The 27,534-nt window shown below is 45.1% G+C and overlaps 1 protein-coding gene across 1 annotated transcript in view; it reads left to right on the forward strand.

Moving 5' to 3' along the window:
- LOC146203181 (uncharacterized protein CG3556) overlaps window positions 1-26,806 on the forward strand; it is a 105,232-nt gene extending 78,426 nt beyond the window's left edge. The window contains exons 6-8 of the mRNA XM_084602848.1: window positions 17,867-18,014; window positions 19,601-19,740; window positions 26,705-26,806. Of these exons, the coding sequence (XP_084458974.1) occupies window positions 17,867-18,014; window positions 19,601-19,740; window positions 26,705-26,772 (356 nt within the window). The 3' untranslated portion in view covers window positions 26,773-26,806. The remainder of the gene's footprint in view (window positions 1-17,866; window positions 18,015-19,600; window positions 19,741-26,704) is intronic.
- The last annotated feature ends 728 nt before the right edge of the window (window positions 26,807-27,534 follow it).

Raw genomic sequence — 27,534 nt, forward strand, 5'->3', positions numbered from 1 at the left:
TTTGGCTACTGTAGAGATCTGTATAGAACTCCTCGGCTACTTTCACTATCTTGTCCATATTCGTGATGACGTTGCCCGCCTTGTCCCTTATCGCATACATCTGGTTTTTACCTATGCCCAATTTCTTCTTCACCGCCTTAAGGCTTCCCCCGTTCTTTACAGCATGCTCAATTTTCTCAATGTTATTCTTCCTTATATCGGCCACCTTGCGCTTATTGATTAGCTTTGATATCTCGGCCAATTTGACCTGGTCTGTTGGATTGAACGCTTTCATACTCTGGCGTTTCTTAATCAAATCTTTCGTCTCCTTAGACAGCTTACCGGTATCCTCTCTAATTATCCTACCGCCTACTTCTACGGCACACTCAGTAATGATATCTCTGAAATTATTGTTCATTGCTTCTAGGGTAATGTCGCCATCCTCGGTTAGAGCTGAATATCCATTCTGTAGCGAGATCCTGAGCTCTTCTGCCCTCCCCCTCACCGCTAATTCATTGATGGGTTTCTTTCTTACTAATATGTTGCGTTCCTTCTTCAGATTTAGGCTAATTCGAGACCTCACCATCCTGTGGTCACTGCATCGCACTTTCTCGATTATCTCTACCTCTTGCATAATGGCGGGGGTTGAACACATTATGAAATCAATTTCATTTTTAGTCTCCCTGTTACGACTTTTCCATGTCCATTTCCGGTTCTTCCGTTTGCTGAAGAAGGTATTCATGATTCTTAAGTTATTGCGCTCTGCAAACTCAACTAGTAACTCCCCCCTGCTATTCCTAGAACTAATGCCATAGTCACCTACTGCCTGGTCTCCTGCCTGCTTTTTCCCTACCTTGTCATTGAAGTCGCCCCTTAGTACAGTATACTGCGTCTTTACTTTTCGCATTGCCGATTCTACATCTTCGTAGAAGTTTTCAACTGCCTGGTCATCATAACTGCAGGTAGGTGCATAGACCTGTATAACCTTCAGTTTATACCGCTTATTATGCCTAATTATGTTGCCTGCCACCCTCTCATTAATACTATAGAATTCATTTATACTACCCCCTATATACTTATTGACAGGAAACCTACTCCTAGCTCTCGCCTCTCCAGGTAAACCTCGATAACACATTCTCATTCTTTAGTACAATATATGCCTCATTCGGCCTTCTAACCTCACTAAGCCCTATGACATCCCATTTCTTGCCCTCGAGTTCCTCTAACAGCACTGATAAACTAGCTTCACTAGCTAGGGTTCTAGCGTTAAACGTGGCCAGGGTCAGTTTCCAATGGCGGCCTGTCCAGCGGAGCCAGAAGTTCTTAGCACCCCCTGCTGCGTCACAGGTCTGACCGCCGCCGTGGTCAGTTCTTCCGCAGCCGCTGGTGACTGAGGGCCGGGGTTTTATAAGGCTAATCATCATTACTGCACCAGGGTGGCCAACTCCTGTTCTGGTGAGGGGTGCGTTGCCGGAGGTGTTCGCCGGCATCAGGTCGCACCCCAAGCCTGTTTATGCAATTCGATCGACACGCGAATTTTTTTCTTTTTTTTTTTTTAAATCCGGTGTAGAATTGCGCGGCACCGGGATTTGAGCCCCGATCCTCTTGCATGCGAGGCGGATGTTCTACCGATACGCCACCGCTGCACTCAATTACGTTATTATTATACCATACTATAATATACTATTATGGTATAGTAGTAATATATAGTACATAGTGTATATGCAGTATACATATATAATATACATAGTATATTGTACTAATATAATATATACTATACTATAGATGCTATAATCAACTAATCAACTTGTGTTACTTTTGATTTTAGGGGCCAATAAAGATATTATTGGCCCTTAAAATCAAAAGGAACACAAGTTGATTAGTTGATTATAGTTAATTATTGGAATATTTACTTAGCTTGATCAAGTGCATAACAATCTCCCTACACAGATCGCACCGACGTATGTCTGACAGTGATCGAAATAACGATGTGTAAACAGCTGAAAAAATACCCGGTATAATCACAGGAACTTGTATTAACAAGGCTCACTGATAATAACGTTTTATGCCGGCAAAAAAAAAAAAAAAAGAACAAATGGAAATTGTTGCATAACTCTGATATGGCACGTCGTAAAAAAAAAAAGGGGGGGGGGTAAAACCATTGTTCTTTGTTTTGTTTTTTTCTGGTTTTCTCGCAACCCTGCATGTAATTGTCGTGCAGAACACATCGCTGGCCGCTCTAAATAGTCGGGCCGTGTTAGGAGGAAAAGAACCCTCTTGAGAGATTACTCGAACGCAACGTCAGGCCGCTGGGTACCCCCCTTACCGAACCAGCAGCTTTTGCTGGTGCGCTGCGCGTGAAGAACATCAGCACTCCGTGGGCCCTTGTAATAAGAAGTCCACTCAAATCGGGTAAAATTACTTTTTCTCCCTTTATTTTTTTTTTTTTTTTTTTTTTTCATTTTCGTGAAATTCCGCCTTGCTTTTTCTGGTAAGCTGGTCTGGCAAACAAGACGCTGAAAAAGAAAATACTTTTGGGAAAGCTGTAAGACCCATTTCCCAGCAATTAATTGCTCTAATGCGAAGAAACTAGTTTGAAAAACTAGACGTGTTCCTCGAATCCTAAGTTCTGTATCTGCTGAAATAGGGAGCAAATCATGAAGAGGAGCAGAAAATAAACACGTCCGCTAATCAGCTTTCAGAAAGGTTATTATCATTCTCAAACTAAATTGCGCTTCTAACCTAAACAGACTTGGCGTTAAAATTATAAATCACTTTGAATGGCGATGTCAGAAAGGTAATCTTTATAACGTTTGCAGGCTATTTGTGTCCTTAGATGAACATGCTTAAATGTGTTTTGTTTTTCGAACGCGAAGCACTCTCTTGCTAACCTGCACAGATTACGAGATTAATTCATTTCCCCTGGTAACTTCTCTAGCTCATCGAGCGGGCGGGCAGTCGGTGCGCCGCTGCCCTGCCGATTCTGACGCAAGCGTCCTGTCAGCCAAGATGGGCCTCGTAAGCAGCCTCCTACCCCAGAAGAGGAGCTCCTTGAAAGAAAACTTCGCCGTGTAGTCGTAAAAATCCGCCGATACGCATCGAATGCTGAGAAGCATGGCATCTCTGCAACAGATGCGGGAAGCCTCCGAACGCGGAGCGTCGATGAAGCAGCCAAGTGCCCCGCTGTAGTAGTGCAGTGGTTAGTAGTGGTTAGGACGCTCAACGCTGTGCCTGAGAACGCGGGATTGAATCCCAGCTGCAGCAGCCGCATTTCGATTGAGACTAAAAGCAAGTCGCCGTGTGCTGTGCCACGTCAGTGCACCTTAAAGAACCCAAGGTGGCCGAAATTACCGGAACCCTCCACTACGGCGTCTCTCATAACCTGAGTCGCTTTGAGACGTTAAACCCCTCAAACCAAACCAAACCGTTGCAGTCAAGTAACAGGAGGCGAACCTGAGGAAGATATGTAAAGCCAGGTATCGCCGTTAGCCATGTGCCTACTTTACGAAGCACCTCATGTGAAACTAGCGCGAAACTCTACGTGTGCGATAGACTGGTGTAGTTCGGACCTCGCGCATGTACGTGATTCACACCAAAAGTTGCTCTGGTTACGTCTTTATATTCACAGTGAGTTGCGTCGTATCTGGACGAGAGATCTCGTAATTCAACGACAAGGAGCGTAGGGGTTCCTGGAACATTTTTTGCTTTTGTCTATTTCATCAGATATTCCTGTTTTAAGCATTAAAATTTATGCCAGATTTCTCGCACTTAGGCTCCCATAAATTCCGTCCGTGGACCATTCAGGGTCACTTAGGCGAATCTCCCTCACCTACTTTCATTACCATTTATGTAATGTTTCTGTATCAACAAAATGATAGTTCTTGTGGTCAAGTACTTTCCGTATATTTTTCTAGTTTCTTAATTAGTTTAGCTTAAGCTATGGTCCGTGACAGTCGCCTGAATTTGAAATTCTCACCACCTGGAGGAACATACAGGTTAGAGCCTTCCCAAACCTAGCAAAATACCAAGAAATCGGTCCCGAAAATTTTAAAAACAAAACATGCACCGCATGCGGAGAAGTCTGACATCATTCGCATGCTATGGAATTGCAAACAACGATTACAGAAGTGTAAAAATTCAGAGAGCACCGTGGGATCTACACTAAAGAAATGCGAAAGCCTAAGCGTTGCTGGTGCACACGGTGCATCACGTTTGCTCTCATTATCAACTAAATGCACCGTCATCGTCATCACTACGGTCGTCGTCACGGTAAACAAAGAGAATTGTGGCGTGCGTTTCACTACCCCGGTCGTGGCGCAGTTGGCTGGGATCGGCTGGGATCGCAGGGATGGAGGTTCGATTCGCGGTGTAGACAGGATTTTTATTTTTCTTATGACACTATTTAATTGACAGCTATAGTGTTACTGAATGAACGCCGAGACTATGAGCCATTAAAGGATTTCGCCTTAAAACTCGAGCACTCAGCCAGACGGAGTGGGAAGCGGAGCTAGCCCGCACAGGTCTCTCTGAGCACTGCAAGCCACTGCAGTCCTGGACTAAGGTTACCACTCGCGAAATTTCTTCAACCAATTAAAGTTTATTCTCTCTCTCTCTCTCTGTGTACCAAATTTTATGTGCCTCTTAACATGTTTCCAATATAGTTTTATCTTTCTCTCTCTTCTTTCTCTCATCGTTAGGAAAAGTTGCGATTCCGTGAAAACAGTGCCTCAACATAAATCCAGTGCATTACAAACCTGTGTTCATGTAATAATCGTTCCAAGGTAAGAACGAAGCTATCAATCATTTTACAAATTGCGTGTTAAAAAAAAAAAAACATCACCTTCAAGTATCCGCTTCTAGAAATGACCTTCTTAAGCTTTGCCCTCTTTCCTGGAATAATACGCCCACAATCACTGAACACTATAGTTGTTAGTACTTGCTTTTATAAACAGCAGCCAAAGCACGTGAACCGCAATAACGTGAATACACTGACCCAAAGAGGCAAAATAATGGATGTTTCCATTGTCTCGAATAACAGCAGCTAGAAGCTTCAACGATGTTCGTTGCCTTTACTGTACCTAGTGACAGTAGCCATTCTGAGAACTAAACATAGCTGCCATTCACACAATCGTCGCCATGAATTAAACGATGACACTTATTCATTATTAATATCTTCTAGCGAAATTCAGTGAAATCCTAATAGGGGCAAAATCCCCGTTCACAAGCAAACATCGAAAACAGTCTTAGCGTGCCTACAACTAGGAGCAAGGGGAAGGTTCGAAACTCGCTAAATGAGAATCAAAGGCCCAACTTATTTTATATTCGGAGATAGAAATTCAGGTAGCTAAGCACGTATTTCATACGTTGGCCGCTTAACGGTCCGAGCTTTAGTAACAGCTCTCAGACAAAAATTCCAATAACGGCCTCGTCCTTCTTTTCTTATGTCTGTTTCTGCGAATATTGGCGTGGAATTTGTTCGGCTGATGGTGCGAGTTAATTTGAACAAGAAATGTACAGCAAGCGAAGAAAGCACACGTTCTTCAATCCACGGTGCTATAGGTTTCAGCACCGGCCAAATCACACTTTCTAGTCTAGACATTTTTTTCTTAATCAGCACCCATCACTGCCACATGCTTCGCCGGTATGGTGGTTTTGCAAGATCGACTGCCTCTCTGGGAAGATGGACTGCCAACAAAAGGGGAATAACGCTGTCGAGTAGGGTGCTCACTGTTGCGGGACCAAAAAGAGGAGCTTACAAAATCACTGAACGTTGGTGTTCTTCGAAAGATTTTAGAGAGAAAAGCTTCAATGAACGGTTTGCATATATTACGACAGCGTGCCTACAGTCCGGCCTAAATCGAACGGTCAACAGTAATCTCGAAGCTGCGTTTCTTCTTTTTTCTTTGCTGAAACGAAAGAATATATAGTGTGACCAAACAAGGCTGTAAAAGACCTCTGAGTGACCCTGTGCTTCATATCACGATTTAACCAAGGCAGAGAATATGGAAGTTTGATGAAAATTTATATTTATGCCAGTTTGAGCAAGCATCGTAACAACTGGTGGCTCCTGATTGGTGATTGTTGCAGTTCGGCGATTGTTCCAGGAGTCGCGACAGGAGCGCTGTTAATGCAATCGTCCCGCAAAAAAAAAAAAAAAAAAAAAAAAAAAAGAAGAAGATAAAAATAGACGTTACATTGTAAAGCAGTTCTGTTACCAGCAGATATTTTCCTCATTCTCTTCTTTCTTACAATCATATCTTATTTGCTTCCGTTCAAGATAACAGCAATGTTAACGGGCCGCTACTACTACTTGGTTCCTGCTAGCTAGCACGGCTTTCGAATGGAACACAGCACTAGCGCCGAACAGGCACTCGAGCTATCATCGAGGTCCGTAATATTATTTTAGAGGGCTCGGGACCATTTCTCAGCCGCTGAAGTTTTCCGTTAACGTAGATCAAATCTTGGTGCAAGGGAGGGGGGTGGAGGGGTGACATTTTTTTTATTTACACCTCACGCATAGTAAAGCATCGGACGCAGCCAGTAATCTAACTCACGAACTGGTGCTCGGTAAGAAAATTCTACAGTCGCTGGGCCGTCACAAAGGGTAACAGCAAGTTTTCACCAAAGTACGCGGACCGCCGTTTCCAGTTCCGCGTGTTGTAAGCCGATTAGGGGCCTTTGTCTTTCAAGCCGCTTGGGAGTTGCTTAATTCCCTCACTGTGTTCCTTCGCTTCAAATTTGCATTTTGTCTCTGTCCTTGAAAAACATGTGCGCTTTTCAAGCCGCATTGTGTAGGTAGAATCTTCTTCCGGAATCATGGTCTTGTATATCGGTTATAATATATAAAATAATTCATCGTCGGCATAATTCTACAGGCAAAAATGATTTTTCATACAGAGTTGGAACTCTAAACTGTTTACTTCTCAGCAGCCAGCGGATGTTAGCAGCGCCATCCTCCTTGGCGCACGCTGCGGACCTGTAGCGAACGCACCTCGCGTTCCTATACGGCTATACCACATGGACGTATGCCTTCTTCCGCGCAAAAGACCATGTTCTGAAAGGCCTAAAGCGTTGTGTATAAAATACCCTGCTGAGTGCCCGGAGTCGTAACAGAGCAGAAATGAAGGGTCCTATGGAATAGATGGAGCAGCCCAAAGCTGACTTGAGACGAATAAACATCAAGTGAAGCGAGCTGGCTGAGCTCTGCGATGACACGCTGTCGGAAGTATTGCAAACGCGGGGAGAGCTCTCCTTTTTCCATATTCTCGGCACGAAGTCAGTGATCCGATGGTCGATATGCGTTTAAAAGCCAAGCTGCAAATTCCCCGCATTCACAACTTGATGGAGAAATCAGGTAAGTTTCGAAACATCGTGTCTTCTTAAAAGAACTTTTCCGGCATTCATTTCTCACTTAATTTGCATCCCCAAAAAGACAGAACTAAGTGAAATGTTTTCGTGTAAAATCGTGTTGCTATTATTCCTAACGAGGCAACAGCAACGGATGCAAAATCACAATAGAACAGCTTCGATGGGGGGTGTTTGCTTGCTTCGACGCGTCGAACCAAATCTCGTTCAGTGCATTCCGCGAGACTCGGCCGCGCCTGTGATGATGCGTGCGATACACGCCTGAGCCTGTAATGGAGCTTCCGCAGGGGTATTGCGAGAATGTCAGGCTCGTGCCCGGAGGGAATGACAGGATATCTCGCAAAGCCAGCACAACCTGCAATGCAACAGTGCTCCTCTCAATCACCCGTCCGCTTACGAAGAATCAACAGTGCGTGCGACTGATCATTTGCGCGGTGTTTAGCAAACAAGCCGGTAGCATATACCGTTGCGAGATAAAAGCAGACACGCAAGTACAACAATGCGCCGAAGCTATTTGTCCGTCCCGTCAATCTGTGAACTAATCGAGGACAATTCACGCAAATACACACACAAATGAGGACTTAACTGTCGTAAAGTATCAGACTGTTGAAGCCGTTACACAACTTTTCCTCCTTTTAGTACACGCGGTGTTTGGGCAATGGTGGACGACGTGCTTCTGACGTCATAGAAAATAGAAGGAGCTGCGTCGGGGATTCAGCCGTGCCTTTTTCGCAACGCCCTACAAACCGTATTACGGACAAGCTCTGCACTTAGGCGCGATCACGAAAATGCTTCGAGCAGAATATGCTGGCGTTGGTGGGCTTCAACTTCTCTCTTTTCAGTAGCGACCCATTGGCGGAAGGCGACATCGTCGCTGCCGTAGATGCTCGTGCGGCGCCACACCGAACAGTAGCTCACGTAGAACGGGTACCCAAAACTCCGTTGATATGCTTTGTACGCCTACAATGCACGCAAGACGATGAGCAATTCACGCTGAAAGCGCTGTCCAGTCGCTCGGAATGTCTTCGGCTCCTTGGAGTGGCGTCACATCGGCCAGCACGGACGAGGTTTTCTTCTTCACTGATCTTCTCTCGAGCACTCGCAAGGAACGCGGAAGATTTGAATAATGCGCTTTGAATCGCTGATTGCACCTATGTTTTGCCCATGATTGAGAAAATAGTTCCACAGACATGACCATCATGAGTGTTTCAGAACTCTAGAAGGCTGCTGTAGATTTGAAAGTCTCCGCAGTATCCCTTCAAGGTGTATTTCGTGAGATTAGGGTGGGCTAAGTTGGATTGCGGCGGATGAGAGTTAATTACGTTTTATTAGGTTAAGTTATGATGGAATATAGTGTACTTTATAATATTATTGCTCAGTAGAGTGGATTACAATGTAATAACGTGGACTGTATGGTAGATCGTTGTCGTTAAAGATGCATTATAGAGCGTTCTGATATAAATAGCTATAGTCGCAAGACAAAGCACTCGTAAATTACGCCTATGGCAATGAAAATACGCCCGTACTCTTTGCTTTCGCGAGACAACCTCATGACTCTGCGGTGGCCAACAAAATTCTCTAATCTGTGAATTCGTCCCAAATAATCTTTATTCGTGCCCTTTGGATACAATGCAAATAATACATTTTCATAGAATCGCTGCATATTTGTGGTTTAGCGAGCATGTCACCAAAACAACAAGAGCGATGCAAGCAGACTACGTTCGCACAATCACTTCGCGTATTACTCCGCCGACGGAAGAGCCTCAAGCCATCACGCAATTGCCTAAAACGAACTCCGCGCGTTGGGTAACTTTCCCTACTCGCTACGCTGACTTAAAAAAAAAAAAAGAAAAAAAAACAGAGCCGGAAGCTTTTTTTATTTCAAGAGCGATTTCCGCCGCAAAAAAGAATAATTCTGATTTTATAATAAAGCTTGTAGCGTATAGATCGAGTTGTCAGAATTAAAAAAAAAAACCCACAAAATTTTCTTTAGTGCATATTAAAAGGTTGATACAGATAAGGGTAATGAGACGAATTAAGAGGGAATTATGTTCAAGCTAGTTTGATTTTGTTTTTTTGCGACAGATTATGGTAGATCACGGGTGGAGTTTGGTGAATTAGTTGTAATAAAAGTGCACTCCATTGGATTAAGTTGAATTAGGCTGAAATAAGGTTTGTTAATTTAGATCATGGTTAGTAGGGGCTAATTGTGGTGGAATGAATGTGCTTAAGGTGGTTTAGTCGGTAGGTTAAAAAGTACCGAATGCTTTCGTCTAAAGAGCATGCAAGTAGTCTTAAGTGCCCTTCATAAGTTTCTTGACAGAGTCGTCGAAAAGGCTACAGTGGTCTTTATTCGCACCTGAGCCAATTATTTCAAAAATTTAAAAAAACTTAGAACTGAACCCATTCTTTTCAAGCTATTTTAATATGCGCAACTTGATCAGTCTGCGAATCCAGCAGAAGGGTATACAATTCGTTATTCGAAAATTTCTAAACAATTTCGCACTCTGCCAAAATGTGAATGCACGGGTTTCTAAAAGAAGGCAAGTCACTTTCGGGTACATGTTTTTAGTGGTCGCCACGCCTTTGTCCCCGCGCACCTGGTTTATATACTGCCATGTCACTTCTATGGTATTTACATATGCAAGAAAGAGGTATTCTCCAAGCACCTACTTTCTACAGAAAGTCTGTTTGACTCAGACTTCTGAACAAGAGAACCTCGCACATTTACGAACGCAGCCCACAACTTACACTATAAAAATTAGCGAATTTCCGTCCCTTTACTATCTTATTTAGCCCTCTAAAAGAAATTCAGAAAAACGTTTTCCATAAAGTCAAATTTAGGTTAAGAAAATGCACAAAAAGTCCACAACAAGCGAATCTCACCAGAGAAAGCCGAGTCACCGCTTGCAGCCTATAGGAGCGCTGCTGGGTGAGCACTTAGTTTTATGTAACGATACAAATTACGGCGCGCTATTGGCGCTTAGTGGAACACGAATAGTTTGTGAGAGCCAATATGAACGCTTGTCTTTGTATCAGCATCCACCCGCGCAAAAACTAGCGGGTACGGTCCATCTTATAAGGCACCGGCATGTCACCGGTTACCTATCGCCGTAAAATCGCAGATTTCTTCACTTCGAGTTCTACATTACAGTCTAGCTTACGTAAAGGTAACCTAGTGAGCCGATGTGTCAGTGAGAGAGTATTGGAGCACAGGAGGAATGTAGGAAACTACAGGGATGGTAATCTTTGTGTGCATTGTCATGACTGTGCTGAAAAGAATAAAAAAGAGTGCAAACCGTTTTTTAACGTGTGCAAGATATTAGCCCAGCATGTGTGTAAAGATGTCAGGGAAGTAATCGAGGCTAATCTGATTAAAAAAACGGGGGCATCCTGTGTCAGCACACCATCTGTTTCGTTGACGGCCAAAGAGCTAATTTTTTTTGTGTGTGTGTGCGGGGCCACGTGATGTCGGCGTTTATGCCGGGTGACGTCATGATGCTGGTTGTATTTATTGTGCATTTGTGTCAATAAAGTACCAGTTGAAAGTTAGCGCTCGTGTTGTCTACATCTCTCTCGTCCTTGTTCATATGCGCTAGAACGTGTCTGTCTAACTAGGAGAATAGGATTGGTATGGAACGCATTTGTAAGGTACTCGCACATTATGACCGGCAGCTTACCGGTATCACTCAAGAGGAAAGTGTATAACAGCTGAATCCCATAGGTACTCACCTATGGAGCTAAAACGCGGAGGCTGGAGAAAAGGGTTCCACTTAAGTTGAGAAGAACGCAGAGGGCTATGGAACTGAAAATGGTAGATGTAACGTTAAGAGATAGGATGATCGCAGAGTGGGTCAGAGAAATGACTCGAATTACTGATATTCTAGTTGAAATCAAGGAGAAGAAATGGGCATGTGCAGGACATCTATAGGATAACCGATAGTCTCTAAAAGTAACCAATTGGATTCCAAGGGAAGGAAAGCGTTGCAGGGGGCGGCAGAAAATTAGGTGGGTGGGGAAGATTAAGAAGTTCGCAAGGATCAAGTGGATGCCGCTAGCACAAGACCGGGTTATTTGGAGGAAAATGAGAGAGGCCTTCGCCCTGCAGTAGGCATAGTCCGGCTGGTTATGATGATGGATGTTGATTGTTGTTGTTGTTGATGATGATGATGACGCAGCGCTATGTCGCCTGAGACAAGGAACGCTTGAGCAGATTAAGCAGTCGGCGCGAGTTTTTTGATACGGGACTAGATACGATGTTTCTGCCCGGCGTGCAGGATTTCACGGGCCTCCATACTAGTAGGACACCGAGGTTCAACTTGTTCGGCACCATATAAGGACTATATTTACCGATATTTTCCTAGTCAAATGCTGTACTGCGAAGTTTTGAGAGTATATTGTTTAAAGTTCCGAAGTCAGGATCGCAGAGCACACGGGCATTTTTGTACCTCGCTTTCCGTGAAATCCGGCTGGAAATCGATACTGCGAATGAGCGGTTTTGTTGCTCGCCTGGACGTTCTGTGCTTTGAAATGATGAACAATGCCTCTTGTGCACAGCACATATACCAGTAAACTTCAATCGTTTACAGAGCAGAGCGCGTGCTGCAGCGAGTGCTTCACCCAGTTTGTGGCGGTTCAAAACAAGCTTATACCAATTCTCCGTTCTACTAGGAATCGTTTTATTTCCTACTTGGCGACGATACGCATCGACCGTATAAGCCAATAAATTTGACTTATGTCACTAGACGCAGAGCCGCTATTTACTTCTCTCACAATTTTCCCCCCAGGGTGTCCCCGGTAAGGGGTACAACATGACGTTTGGGTCCCCTTCGCGACTGTGACCATGGCCTCCGAGATCACTCTCGCGCGCGTGTTTCTCCCCGGCCGTTCCAATCAGCGCGCGCCCCAGCCAAACGTTGTTTGTCAGTTCCTCCAGGCGCCACCAGGCGGCAGTGCGCGCCTATGCGTCGTAGAGTCACTGGAAAAATTTCCAGTGACTCTAATGCGTCGATGCATCGTCCAGCCCGCTCGCGGCGTATCTCCGCTGGCGGTTCTCTCGTTTTTTTTGCACGTGTACATTGACGAAAAATTTGTTACGAGTGTGTCACGTAGCTTTTCATTTTTAGCTGGTTTTCCAGCAAAGACTGACCCCAAGGTGTGTCCGAAATGTTTCACAATTTGAGTGTTGTGTTTACTACCGAAGCCGAGTGTTGATATGTTCTTGCTGCGTTCACATAATGCGTTCCGTTCTACTTAGAATTTAGGCATTGTGCTCGTTTAGATAGTTATCTTTGCTTATGAAACAGTTATTCGTCAAGACTACGTCGTGTAGGCAGTTTTTGAGTGCCTAACAGTTACTCGTGAAGCCGGCGGTCAATCAGAGTCACGAGTGTATGCTCGAGTGGTCAAATGCATGCATATTTCTTAGCTACGAGGTCTTGTTGCAGTTTGGTGAACTGTGACATTCGTTTTTCACCCCATTTTTAATCTTAAGGCTTCTGCGCTTCCTTGAAGATATAACAAATTCCAGTGAAGCGTACATCGCCACATTCCATGTGTAGCGTACATGTCGCTAGCTTAATTATGTTGCTTACTTCGAGAGGTGCCCTCTTCTAGCTTTGTGCCGCAAGAAAGGACCACGCCACTGAAATAACGAAGATAATCATAGAAAAGTTGCTTAGGCCACAGCTTATCAACGCAGGAAAGATAGTAATTGATCAAGGAGCTTACCGAAAAAAAAAAAATACTGCTGAGCAAGATAGGAGCTGCGTGTTTAGTCTGGCGAGTTTTATCTTTGCGAATAAAAAACTACGAAAATAGTCATCATGTGGGGATGTTTGTGTGCACTTCTTGATTGTGCTTGCCCATATTGTTTTTCTCTTTGTCCACCTCATGAGTTTTGTAAATGAAGAAACATGTCTTTTTTAAATTGCTCACAGTGTTTTCCTCGTAATTTTGTTCAGAAAGTGGCTAGTATCATTACAACCGGCGGATGTTTAGTGCCAAAAATATTCTGATAAGCTTCGCATATCGTTGAAAGTTAATGAAAAATTGCTAACTAGTGTGGCAGGCATGTATCATAGTGCCATTGTATAGTCTAACTATAATTCGTTTGAATTAACCCATTTGCTCGGCTTGGCCCTCTGCGTGTATAGGTATAGGAGTAAAAATTAAAAATAAAAGCACTGCACCCAGTTTGTAGCATATGCAAACAAGTGAAAACAAGAAATAAGCTGAAACTCGCGTGATAATATCGCACATTTATGCTATGGCGGGCCGCGTTGTTTACAAACGAGGTAATAGCTTCTTCTCACTTTCGATCGTATAAGCTGATCCGTTTTTAACGGGATCACTTCCGAAAACCTCGCATATACTCATATGACGGCAAAGGTGCCAGAATGTGCCCCGATTACCCTTCACCTTCATCGAACTTTTTTTGTTATTACGCAAGCTTGCCATAAGGCATATTATAAAAACCCATGTAAATTGTTTTCCGTAAAGACTCTATTGAACTTGCGTGCTTACGATCTCCCAAGGCTGCTTTAAAACCGTGCGAGAAAAAAAATAGCTATCGTGACATGCATTTAAGTAAGCAATAATCATGCGGCTGTGGCGGAACCATTTAGAGAATTGCATTCATGCGATGGATGTTTATGTAAGTCGCCGCACTCGTAAATACCATATTTAGCGAGTTCATGAACTCGCAAATGTACGGCGTGTATATACACACTGACAAAAAAAAAAAAAAAAGACGCGGAACCGCAGCAGAGAGTGCCAGAGCACGCATGCATGCTTCGGGAAGGCATGCAGCTTCGGATAGTCGCTGCCTAACTTTGCGCATGTGGGCCTTATATTATTAGTACTTTAACGATAGCGAAATTGTTGGCTGTCGTCTTGCCCGTGGCATTTTAAAGCTGGCAGCTCGACTGTGATACTAGCGCAAGCTGAGAAAACTCGTGTTTTATAGTATGCGCCAAGCTGCGGTGGAACACTTGACGCATAGGTGGCGAGCGCCGCGGTGCGGCGACAGACGCTGCCACGCCCCTTTTCCAACTTACGCTCTGTCCGGCCAAAGAAACGTGCGCGCGGAGGTGATCTCGCAGGCCATGGTGTGGCAATCTTTCACGCTGCAGTACCTGCACTTTTTTTTTTTTTGTTCACATCCGTGGCTGTGGAAGCTTCGCACGACTTCAGTGAAGCCCATAATATTGAGTTAATCAGGCTCAACTGTATAAAATTTCACACGCAAAATACACGCCTGCTGCGCCGGCTGCTCGTGGGCCGCCTCATTGCGAACTTTCATCGGCTGCTAGGTGGCGACACATCACCAAATTCATTGCGGGGTCCTATAACGACCATAGTTATAATTAACGGTTGCTTATTATGAACGAGGGTGGAACGACTGCATATTATTTAATATTTTTTTTTGTAGCCTCACCACAATATATGTTAAAATATGTAATAAGGATACGGCACTACGTCTCAGAAAAAAACAATCACTGACTGCTACACCACTCAGTTATAACGAACTGGGAGACCCGCAGGCTCACTGCCGTAGTCGAAAAACGCGCGCTTCACCATATCCACTTTCGTCTGCAGCACTATCTGTCATACGCACCAGAAACACCATAAATTCTAGCAATGTAAGCTTCAATCTCGCTATTAGTGGTGATATTTACGGCTAGCACCTCATAGGATGAGTTGGTGCAAAAATATAGAATATTGTTCTACTTGAAATTAAAATGGCGATTAACTTCCTATTTTATATTAAAAATTCTACTTCAAAATATTGGCCCATTGCCTAAAACATGGCAATTGGTACACATGGTGCTTTCGAACATGCGTGTTTTTATTTGTTGTTGTTGCTTGATCACCAGCGAAAACACTTATACGTTCATTGCCGCCGATAAAAAAATGTTTTTTTTTATCTTATTTATGCCGTCGCTCTGATTGGCGAAGATATTTAGTGAGGTCACACCTACACGACCTCGCGCAGGTAATTCAAACTAAGTCCTGTATGGCGGCTACAACGCGCGAGTCTCTCCTGTCAGTTTTCCAAGTTCTTCATCCAACAGAAAAAGTGATGGACCACATGACTGAACAATGACGGACCATGACCTCTTGCAGTACTTCCACACTTAAAAAAAAAAAAAAAAACAATCGGAGCAGATTCGTACCGGTCTAGTTCGAACCCTTGTACTCGGGTTCCGTAGCCGACCGTCTTAAACACTCAGCCTCCGCGGCGAGTGCTTGCGCCATGTTGAAGTACGGTCAAAAACGCGCTATTTTACGTGGCAGCTCCCAGATGGCGCCACCAAATCGTGGCCTCCGCGATCAAGCGGGTCGTTGTACTGAAGCATGATCTCGGAGGCCAAGGTTAAACCTCCGCCGTTTGACGCCGCGGCTCACAAATGGCGCCACATGCACTGCTGAAACTGCAGCTTCCCGTGCTGATTGGGTTAACAGAGATAACACCTGCTAATTACTTTCCTGTTTATTCAGACTTATATTCCTGCCACCTCTTTAGTTTTACTATTTTTTTTTTTTGTAAATCGACAACCTGTTTATCTGTCCGTATTTTTTATTTTTCACACTATCTTTGTATGTTTTTTGTGCTTATTGATTCTTGCTATGATTCTTCCCTCGCCACTTAGCATGTCTACAATTATCATGAAGGATTTCAGTATGTGTCTTTCACGCTTGTCTCTGCTGTTTTATATTACACGATATCATGTACAGCTCGTTCCACCGAAAAGCCACCGCCACCGTAGACGGCAGACAGGAAGGGTCCTGATTGGTCGACAGAGTCATGACGTCACAACCACAGGACCTCGCACAGGAATTTTAAGCACCTCACATTCAAATCATGCTAACTAAATGAGGAAGGGCCCAAATGACACCAAGACTGGCGAGGAGGTTCCTCTTGGGGATGTTGCAGAACAAAGAAGTAATTCAATAAAATATATTTCCCGCCACTGTTGTTTGAGCGCAGTCACGCATGTCAGGAAGGCCTACATGCAGGCATACAACGTAGAGGCCACGAAGGGTATTAGAATGGCACTTAGCGCCCCTGTGTGCTAATCTGCTTTATTAAAGAGACGAATGCTCCATAGGCTACAGTTGCAGTGGCTCACCACATATTATGTGACTGTATTAACTTCAACTATCCCTCTCTCACAACTTTTATATCCACTCATCCCCTTCCCCCAGTGCAGGGTAGCAAACCGGTTGCTTTTACTGGTTAACCTCCCTGCCTTTCCTCCTCATCTTCCTCCTCCTTAACAACGTGCTAGAAACCACAAGTTATGCTGTCTTCCATGGAACTATAGGTGAAAAATAATTTTCCTGAAAAAGACCTCAAAGTTAAGAAAAAGAGAAGTACCGAGCTAACGCGAGGAAGCATGGCCAATTTCATGGCCAAGCAACAATTCGCACTAACTACGGCACCCAGAAGCTCACATACAGAATTTCCAATTTTTTTAAATGATCATCATTCTGCTTTAAACATTATTTATGAAAGCAAATCTTTGAAAGCTTGCAAAAAGAATATCGTTTTGTACCTGTTGCCACTGCAGGCGTAACCATTTTATTCACTTATCTAGTTTTGTTTTGTGTGTGTGCTTTATCGTTCGTCATCATAAAGACGTTTCATCATGTCTGATTATGAATTATGCCCTGAGTATGTGCCTTCTGCTTTGAATGTCTTGTGCTCCTAAATTGGAGCAATAAGGGGGCAGACTCGTTTCGTCAGGCACTTATTTGCCTTTTGGTCTGTCCCAGCTAGACAACTGTATCTGTTGTTGTTTGAAATAAAACACTTTGAAACATTTTGAAAGCGCTACGCGAGCACTTTATGCTTCCCAGTACATGACATTTCCCCCAGTTCAAATCTGTTTCTTTTTTTTTTTTTTTTTTTAACAGCGCACAAGTGGCCTTTCTTCTCCTCCGTATGAATGTATTTGTCAATTTTCGCACTTTCGTTCCCAAAAACTCCAAGTTATTTTAAGAGAACTTCTTGTTGGGCTAGTTGGTGTCTATTCAATATAAGTTAAAGGCGCCAAAACAACACGCACACACACAAGAAAAGAAGAACGGAACACAGCGCCCTGTCCCGTTCTTCTTTTCTTGTGTGTGTGCGTGTTGTTTTGGTGCCTTTAACTTATTATCCAAGTTCTTTATAGTATGTAACATTTTTAGTCGCATACGCTGGGCCAAGATAGTCGACTCTCAGCTCTGGCCGCAGTTCCGAATCAAAGGAAATGGTACAAAATGATCCCCACCAATAGGACATGAAGGCAGTGGAGCACAGCGCGGCTGATCTCATTAGGGTACAGCGCGGAGTTTGCTCGCCTGCTCACCGTGCGTAGGTCGTAAGGCCTTCCCCTGAGTAAGCAGGAAGCTCCTGATGTCGTGCTCAATATTTTCAGCAAAATGTCCCGCTGGCTATGAGCGGTACGCTTTCTGGCCGCCGCCATTGCCTTCTAACGCTGTTCAGGTAATTTCTTCTTCGCTCTGTGCGCAGCCCACGAACCAGAGGAAATCACCGTGTGGTACTCGCTGTGGCTCGGAGACGAGGCCACGAACCGATCGAGCACCACTGTGTGGGTGCGAGAGAATGCCACCGTGTTTGACGTCATGAATGCTGCCGCCCGGAAAGACCGACGGTTCAGGTGAGCTGCGAAGTCATGAGCTATATATCCGTCACATACTGTGCGCGCCGAGCGTTATGCACAGTATACAGGAATATAGGGACGGCTGACTCGGTTGTCAATAAAGAAAGCTAGCAGCCAAGGCTAAAGTTTCGCCTTTAGATTGTCTGTAAACTGCTGGCGTTTATTTGATTCCTAGTCGGCAAGCGATACTGCGACTGGTTCTACGGAGAGCTGTAGAGGTTTTAAATAGCTGCTTAGGAAACACCGTGCTCTCGAAACACATTAGCCAAACGAAGCTGGCAGCTCATATCATTTACTTTTGTGCAGGGGATAGCAGCTTATGCATTGTTGGACGTGTTCGTGCATTTCGATCTGAATGAGACAGGCTGCGCAACTTAGACTATTGCAGGACAGACGGGGCAGGACTTGCGAAATCTTACGTGTCGATTTGGTTTCTGATTCGGGCAAGCACTCATAAAAGTGGTTGCGCAAGTGTCGAATATCCTGAGCGCAGTGAAAAATGGAAGAGCATGCAGAAATAAAATTGTATCGCTGTCTTCGAGAACACGAACTTCGCTCGTTTAAGCCAGCTTGATGTGTGGCCGACGCATTGTGTAGATTGAAACCTGCTTCCCGGACTTCGTGCTGCTACGTCCCTACGCAAGTGCAGTAAAATCTTAACACTTGCTCGCGCGAGTCACCATTTGCATGTCAGACAACGCATCAGCCAGGGATCTGGTAAAACGTGGTGCACATTTCAGCTGTTGTGACCTCATTTCCATTCCAAACCTCTTGTGTTGACTAAAGTGGATTTTTGCCCAGGTCACGCCGTGTTTAAAACCCGACCCCGTAAATATCACTTTTTTTACGCCTTCAAGTTTTCAGTGCTTGCTTGTATTTTTCAAGCTACGTAAGATAACGTAGGGGTACACGTTTATCGGTTAAGGGTTAAGCCCAGGAACTTTGATTGGTATACCCTATCATGCACTATTTTGAGCGCACCCAAAAAAAAAAAAAAAAACACGCGCATTTCCCCGGTAGTCGTACTTGCATCATTGATGGTCGAATCAGAAGCAGGCGAACATCCGCTCCAGCCTTCTGCTGCGCATGCTGCCGTAGAATGCAATCGCATGTGAAACTTGGTTCTGGTCTTTTCTTGTATTGCACCCCTTCATGTGTAATGCATGCCGCAATCAATAATGAACTTCCGGCAACTCTCTGCTCTTGAAACAACGTACATCCGAGTCGAAGTACGAGTATTGTTAAGGAAGCCAAGAACACTGGCAGACGGCAGCAGCCTGGAGTTGCTTTAAATTTTCTAATGGATGCCTTACGCAGTCAGTGCTTACAATAGAAATTAAAGAATGGGCCCTTTGACGCAAGCACGAGTTGCAGCAGTGGCGTTTTTGGTCATTGTTTCTAAACAATTTCAGTTTGGCTGATAAGGCTTTTCCAGATGCCCGCAAAAAAAAAAAAAAAAAAAGGAAACTTGCTGAGCAAAATAAAGACAGGAGTCGAGAGCGAGCCCATGTTCTATTAAAGAGTTAATTTCCCTAAAACGGATCAATACCAGCGTTACTGATTAAGCATTTTCCCTCTTTCAGATTCGAATACGACACAGCCAGCGGTCTCGGTCCGTATGTGGTTTCACTCGCCGGAGTGCAACGGAATGTAGAAACCGGTCATTTCTGGCTCGCTCACGTCATGAACTTTGCCACAGGCCTCGTGACATCACTCTCTGTCGGTAAGCGTCCACGTTGCAAACTAGAGAAAAGAAGAAAAGACGTATTAGCCCGGCTTCTACGTCATCATCTTCCATGTGGAGTTGTCTTGCTTTCGATATGGTTAAGAGGAAAACATTCTTAGCCATGCAACGACGCATCAAGGTAGCGTTGCAAAGTACTTGTAGTGTAGCTAGACTCACATTCTACGGGAATCTGCTTAAAACTAATTCTACGAAAACGGAACATATGGCTGATGCTTCTAAATTACGATTTTTAAGTGATAAGACAAGTCCACTTGTCAAAACTTTGGCTCGACCTGCTAACTGAGGCGTACCCCATTTAGCCTTGGTCAGTGCTCCTTCATACTAGGTATCCCGAAGCATATATAGCACAATGTCGGATCCGACATTCAACATCTTCTGTATGTATGCGCCCAGGTTTGAAACCAACAAGAACGATGCATCGGAAACGTTTCCATACTTCGAAGCTTGGATGCAGGGACCACATCAGGGGTCTGTTCTAAACTTCACTTGATGGGCAAACATGCTTTGACAATTACAGTCAATTCCGGGTATATTGAACCCGGATATATCGAATTATTACTTACCTACATTGAACTCTCAATATCCTCTTGAAAATCCTATGCAAATGTATAGGAGTGGAATTCGCCTATACCAAACTACCGTTCAGGAAAGCATTCGATATATCGAAATGCACTCCCTTTTGTTGCAAGGGGCGCTGCTCCTAATGGTGCTACACGGTCATTTTGCGCGCGCGGAGCCGAGTCGGCTGCGCAGACTTAGCCGCCCGCTGGCAGCGTCAACGCTGTAAAACCGCTGAACGATATGCACATCGTGTCCAATTTTGTTTGGTTTGGCTTGGCTTGTAAGGTTTAACTACCCAAAGATACTCAGGCTATGAGAAACGCCGTAGGGAAGGGCTCCAGAAATTTTGACCACCTGGGGTTGTTTAACGTGCACTGACATCGCACACCACACAGGCGACTAGCTTTTCGCCTCTACCGAAAAGCGTCTTCCGAGGTCAGGATTCGAATCTCGCATCCTTGGGCACAGTAGCCGAGCACCTTAACCGCTGCGCCAGCCCAGCGAGGTCACCGAGTCCAATTAAAAGTGGCCTTAGGTCTGGCACGATAGTCAACGCGGCACTTCTGCCATGCGGAGAAACCGGGGATCGGGGCACTGGTGGTGGTGCGGTGGAGTCAGCCTTGCTGACCTTAAGCTTGCGGCGGCTCTCGCGTGGCCTGCTTCGCTGCTGAAAACGTTCTTGTTACACTCATAGGGTACACCTAACAGAATTAGAACCTTATGATCAGTGTGGCTTTTCCCAAAGAACCGTCTGCAGCAACAGCCTTGATATGCACCCCCGAACACAAAGGTACTTGTGCCGCCACGCCGTCATGCCATGAGCCCTGACACAGCAATCTGTCCCTATGAACGGAACGGCGTACGGAGATGCGTCCCACTTTTTAACGCCTCTCTTGAAGTGACGCTCGGTGCCTGAGTGCGCGCGCATGCATCTCGCGAGAAGCTGCACTTACGGCGAGCGATGGACTGCCAGTATGCCGGCGGGATGCGTATCGCAGGCGGGAAGCGCGCCTCTAACGTGGGTACACCGTATCCTCGCTTCTGGGTTACAAAGATTCTCCTCTGTTGGCATGTTTTATATAAAGAAGTATTGATGCATCGAACTATTTTCGATCCCCTTCGAGTTTGATATATCCGGAATCGGCTGTACAACCAAATATCTTGTCTCATTCGTGTCATCAGGTAATTTTATTTCTATGAAGCCATTAACACTCATCAACAGTTCATCAACTGTCTACTCGCGGCATGCTGTGGGATACTGTTGCCCGAAAAGAAGGGCTTAGTACTGTTTAGAGTGCTCAATACTTACAGTTCTGCGAAGTTATTGCACAAAGGGATGCACATCATACAGTTCAGCAGGACAGAAAGAACAGTACCCGGAATTGCAGTTCACTATGACCCTAGTTCACCTGAATGATGTCGTAACTACCAGCAGAAACTTGGCCAAGTTACATAACGTTCGTGCAAAGTATGCCCCCAGTGCTTTGTATAAACTAAAGCTCACGACTGCCGAATATATATATATATATATATATATATATATATATATATATATATATATATATATATATATATATATATATATATATTTATATATATATATATATATATATATATATAATATATATATCTGCACCGCCGAACATAACAACGCACAAAAGCGACTATTGTCATTTTGATTCCTGAAAATCTTTAAGCCTGTAAAAGCGTTACATGAAACTTTTATTCCCAAAGAAAGCGATATTCTTTGCGCAGCTGAAGTTTCACGGGGCAGTCAATTAAACGTCTTGTTCGGATCATAACGGTATGACGTATGAGCCCATAGCGCATGCCGCAAAGACCACTCGTGCTCTTGAACGACGTTCTGCAGTGGTCAAAAAAAGAAAAAAAAATAGAGAGAGAGAGAAAGAGAGGTTGGAAGTTTTATTTGTGCAGACCAGAGGGCAGTGGGGAGGGAAGAGAAAGGAGAAAAGGGGAGTAGTAGGTGGGATGGAAGGCGAGAGTGAAGGACCTTAAATCGAACTTTGGATCGAGACCATTTCACCAGAAACACTGCTCTGATTGCCGTGTACCACCTTGGACTCGTGAGCGCTTTCGCTTCTGTTTCCCGACCATCGATTCGTATTGCTCCTTATAACAGTCGTGTCGGGGAGAAACAACGATCAGACGCGGGCAACAGCAGCCGCTTTTCCTTTATTCTTCCTTCCACACCCTAGGCTACTCCCTCCCCGCCTGCGCGTGAGCTACGTCGTTCAGAAATCGGAAAAAATGGGAGCGGACAGAAAATAAAGGAGCAAGGGGAGTGAGAAATGGAAGGAGATTGGGGAAGAGGAACGGAAGCGCCTCGGGACGGGTGCTGAAGCCAGCGGACAAGAGCAGCAGCACAATCGGGTCCTTTCACCATTCAAGGCCGCGCATTGCCGTCTCCAGGATACGCCGGAATGGGGCAGGAAAACGACCCATCTCACGTTTATAGCCGCGCGAGACGTCCTCCGCTCGGAGGCGCGCTCCGCCGCCACGTACGCGCCGCCGCGACGCAGGCAATCGGCCGGCGGGGGCCAAGTGGAGTTGCCTCCCCCCGAAGTGGGGCAACCAGCGGCGGCCGCGGCGACAAAGTTTGGTCCGAGAGGGTCCATCGATCTGCGCCGGCTTACTTTTCTCGGAGGCCACGGATACATAAGCCATAACGGACGCGTGCGCCTTTGCCTGCCCGACGACGAGGCAGATGCAGAAGAGGGTGCGACGAAGGGCAGCAGATGTAGGCGCGGAACTCGAGGAAAAATAAAGCAAACAAAAAAATAATAAATGCGGAGGGATGTGGAAAGTAGGCTTTCCGGCGAGAAATGGGAGAACAAGAAGATCGGCGGCCGGGAGAAGAAAGAGGAGCCGCTGTCGTGGTGGTGGGAAATGGATCCGATCGATAGGTCTGAAACCGCTTGGTCGCCGTTCCATGAATGGGCAGGCGGCCGTGTACACGCGGTTCCGGCTATGAGTGTCCCCGGAGCGCGCGCGCGCGAGCGCTTCGGCGGCAGCGGCAAAGTAAGTCCCCCCATTGCGGACGCCGTTCCAGCGGCTGCTGCAACGGATAGTAAACAATTGCCCCATGAGCTGTTATACTGGATTCGCTCGACGACAAAAACCTGTCGAGGCCTCTACGCGGTTATTTCGCTCTCTTCTTTTTGGTCTTTTTTTGTTTTGTTTTTTTGTTCCCCCGCGCGATCTCTTCGAAAAGCAAAATTGCATCGCTTGATCGCCTCCCAGAAATCATGCCTTTCGCATCAAATCCCTTACGGCGCCGCACGTGCGACGTCATGATTCAGATGGGCGCTTGTATGCGTGGCGCATCCACGCAGAAAGGTTTGCTAAGCAAGTGCGACCAATATTTCCGTCCTGATCCCATCCGGACGAGCTCTATTCGTTCGGTCCGACAAAATGACGTGCGCGTCGTCGCTCGGTCTGGCTCCCCTTTTCGCTCCTTTCCCTTTGAGACGCTTGTGTTCTCAGGCTGGTGCCTAAGTGGCGAGACGCCACAGAGAGAGAGAGAGAGAAAGAGAGAGAAAGAAATGCTTCACGTGTAGGGCTTTTTTGACATGAGTGTGTACAGAATTCTGTCTGGCACCATCACGATATGGAAGAATGAGTGAGCGAGGCTCAGCCTTCCATTAACTGTTGCTCGAACAACGTCTGCCTTATATTTCCAAGCAGATTTCTCTTTCGATCATGATTCATTTAATTCACTTAGGCAGTCATGACGTCCATCGATAAGTCATCAATGTTATCACAAAAGTCCATCAAATCTGTAAGGAATATGTAAGGAATATGTAACAAGTTATGGTAAGCAGGTGCTCAGGCATAGTTTACCACACTTTCTTAACTTCTGCCAACGCCGCAGCATGATTTTTGGGCGCGCTAAACAGAAAGAGTTGCGAAACTGTTTCAAATCTATGTCGCCGGGTGTAACGTTTTGTCTTTGATTTTTATGCGTTACAGAGTGTTGCAGTCATGTTAAAACTGAATTCCTGTTTATGCTTGCTATATTCCTGTTGCGGTACTGCTGGCTTTTCTCTCCTTTTTCTTTTATTTTTTTAGAGCAGTTCTGGTATGGCTGTCTGCCTTTCTTTTTCTGTAAATTATGTATCTTTTGTCGGGGAGGTGAGAGCCCGACCAGCTAGAATCCCAGCTTTTTCTCTCTACCTCCCTCATCCTTGAGATGTAAAATATAGGTATTATTATTATTATTATTATTATTATTATTATTATTATTATTATTATTATTATTATTATTATTATTATTATTATTATTATTATTATTATTATTATTATTATTGTTAAATCTCGGGCGATAGACTTTGTCAAACTTATTTACAGCTCAAGGAGGCCCCACTATCTATGCGAGTTTCTTGAAGTGCGCTTCATCCACCGTAGGAACGCCGTGAAGTGGTTTGTTTGAGTTCGTGGGGTTTAACGTCCCAGAGCAACTGAGATTATGAGATACGCCATAGTGGAGGGCTCTGGAAACTTTGACCCCCTGGAGTTCTTTCACGTGCGTTGGCATCGCGCAGCACACGGGCGCCTTGCTTGTCGCCTCCATCGAGAGCGGCCTTGCGGCCGCGGTGCTCTCCTGTGTGCGCAAACTATTTCAATACTGCGTTTTTCGCCTTGATATATTTATCAAAAGCAGAGGTTTAGCATAGTTATTCATGGAATTCAGCGAAATCTTGGCAGAACTCTTTCGTAGGTCGATTTAAGTGCTATCGGTACGACGCGCTAAGCCCAGCATCATCGCCATTAGCGTCCAAGGCTGGCTCTGAGTCGAGGTGCAATTACTCCTTGTTCTTTATATACCCATCAATTGACGTCATGGCTGTTTTTATCGCACAATGGCGGGACGTGACGTCATCTCCTCAGCTCCAAGTTTGAAAGGTAATATTTCACTCAAAGGTCAAATTGGTCAATGTCATGACTTTGTGGTGCAACATCAAGGTTGCTCCACAAGGTTACAATTCAAGCTAAAACAGACGCTTGGGCGAGTTGGTAATCCATGAGGGCAGACAGCGTAAAAAAGACAGGGACGTACACAGCACGAAGAAGTGTACGAAGCAGTGAAAGGGCACCTGGGCAGTGACTGCACAATTCGCCCAAACGAGAGTGATAAAGAAACCCCGTAATCAGCTAGCCCAAGAAATTCTAGAAACCGCTGAAATGGCAGGGTTAGATGACGCTTGCATTAGTTGTTCTTCGGCGGTATTAACAGCGAAGAAAATGGGGTTTTAAGACACAAAGGAATGACGCCGCTGTTGTCAACCACAGCTGTAGATAGTATGTATCTATTTACGTGAATTTCATCATGTTTTCTTCTCTTGGTTGTGCCCGGTATATACATTTTCACGAGACAATTAATAAAGCTTTAGTTAAAAGCGCCGTACTACAGCGTCCTCTTCTGCGCGGTCTGCACTCACGGCTTATAATTCAAACGGTCGCATGTTTTGGGAAAAGGAAGGCACAGTATATTTACAGCCACACTTTTTCCTGTGTCTCCTTGAAGGACAGTGGCTCGCCCACGCGCTGACGTTGCCTGTTGGTTTTAGGAACGAAAAGGCACTGTATCTTTCGCATTTTTCTGTGGTCACTTGAACCGCATATCAACAGTCCCACGCTGAAATTGTGTGTTGGTTTATACGAATGTAAAGGCGCCGTATCTGTCAAATGTTTTTGTGGACACCTGAACCGCATAGAAAAGTTTGCCCTCTTGCTGTTTGAAGGTCAAATGAAGGTCAAGTTGAAGCTCGCGGGAAGACTGGCTCTACCTAGCGTAGTGAAGGTAAAGCTCTCGCTTCAAAATAAAAAGTTCCCGCATTAGGATGACGTGGAGACAGTTACAGCATTTCAATGGATGTTCGTCTCGAGAACGATCGCAATGAATCCGTCCTTTCTGTTCGACAACAGCCGAGCCGAATATGAAACCACATCTTCCCCCATTCCCGTGCCTCTACATGGCGAGGGAACTGTCACAGCCCCACTTTTCCTAATCGGTAATTTTGAGAAACTCGGTGACCTCGGGCCTGACTGTTTTCTTCCTCCTCGCGTGAGCTTTTCTATGGCTGCTTTAACTTGAAAATAGCCTTCTGCGGCTGCACGGTTGAGGCCATGAGCCTGAGGCGACTCCTTCGACTAAAGCGTTAGCCACACGCCTACACGGACCAACTACACACAAGCCGGGAAGCAGTCGCCATATGGGTCGCAGCATCGGCTGCTTAGCAACAGATAGTTATCGTCAAGTATAAGAGTGAATCTACCATGCTAGTATATATTTTATGGCTCTCAAAGTAGAAACGCTGCATTGCTTTCAGTGACTAATGATTCATTTCATCCTTTCCAGGTATTGGCACGCACGTGGTGAAAGATTCCGATCACGTGATCATGTGGTACAAGCACGTAGTGTACTGAATGAATAGAAATAAATATTAGCTTCAAACCATCATTTTATTTCACCTTTTCGTACTGCTTCGTTGGTCCTTTGCAGCGCTCATTTATCAAAAAAAGGAGTTTGTGTCATTTAGAATAATTGAAATTTCGCATGTAGCTCTCAGAGGTAGCCATTACATTCGCAGATCTCAGGTCTGAGAAAAGACAGGTGTAAAGCGTAGCTGCCCAGCAAATGTTACTTTGTGCGCGCTTATATAAAGGTAGAGTCAATTTATGCGATCGGCTTTTGCAAATTTGTTTATATTACTGGCATGCGCATTGTACTCTCGCTTCACAGCCATTACACGGACAATGACATGGTACTTTGGGGATTGACACGAACATTCTAGTTCTCACTTTCACAACCTCTCTCTCTTGTTTCTGCCACTGAATGTCTGAACACCTCACCAGCCTGGCGCTTTCTGAACCAATCATTAGATGGTCACACATTCATGGAATTCTACACTACGTGGCACAAGTAACTGAAATGGCTCCGCGCAGCTGCGTGGCACAGTTCTCGAGCAATAGGCAGGGCTCGACGAGCTACGTTGATTTGGTTGAGTGAATGTGTGGCTTGGCTGGCAACAAAATGTTTGTACTGAGCATTGGTCCGTAGCATCATGGAGCTTACAGTGCAGCATCGCAGCATCCAGGAACTCTTCATGTCAGAAGGCTCTCATGCCAAACCTGAAGGTCATCTTGCTCCGAACATTTGGCTTTGACCTTTCGAGCTGTGCAGCAAAC

The sequence above is a fragment of the Amblyomma maculatum genome, chromosome 1 (genome assembly GCF_055883805.1).
Source record: "Amblyomma maculatum isolate TAMU_Amacu chromosome 1, ASM5588380v1, whole genome shotgun sequence".
Taxonomy (NCBI): domain Eukaryota; kingdom Metazoa; phylum Arthropoda; class Arachnida; order Ixodida; family Ixodidae; genus Amblyomma; species Amblyomma maculatum.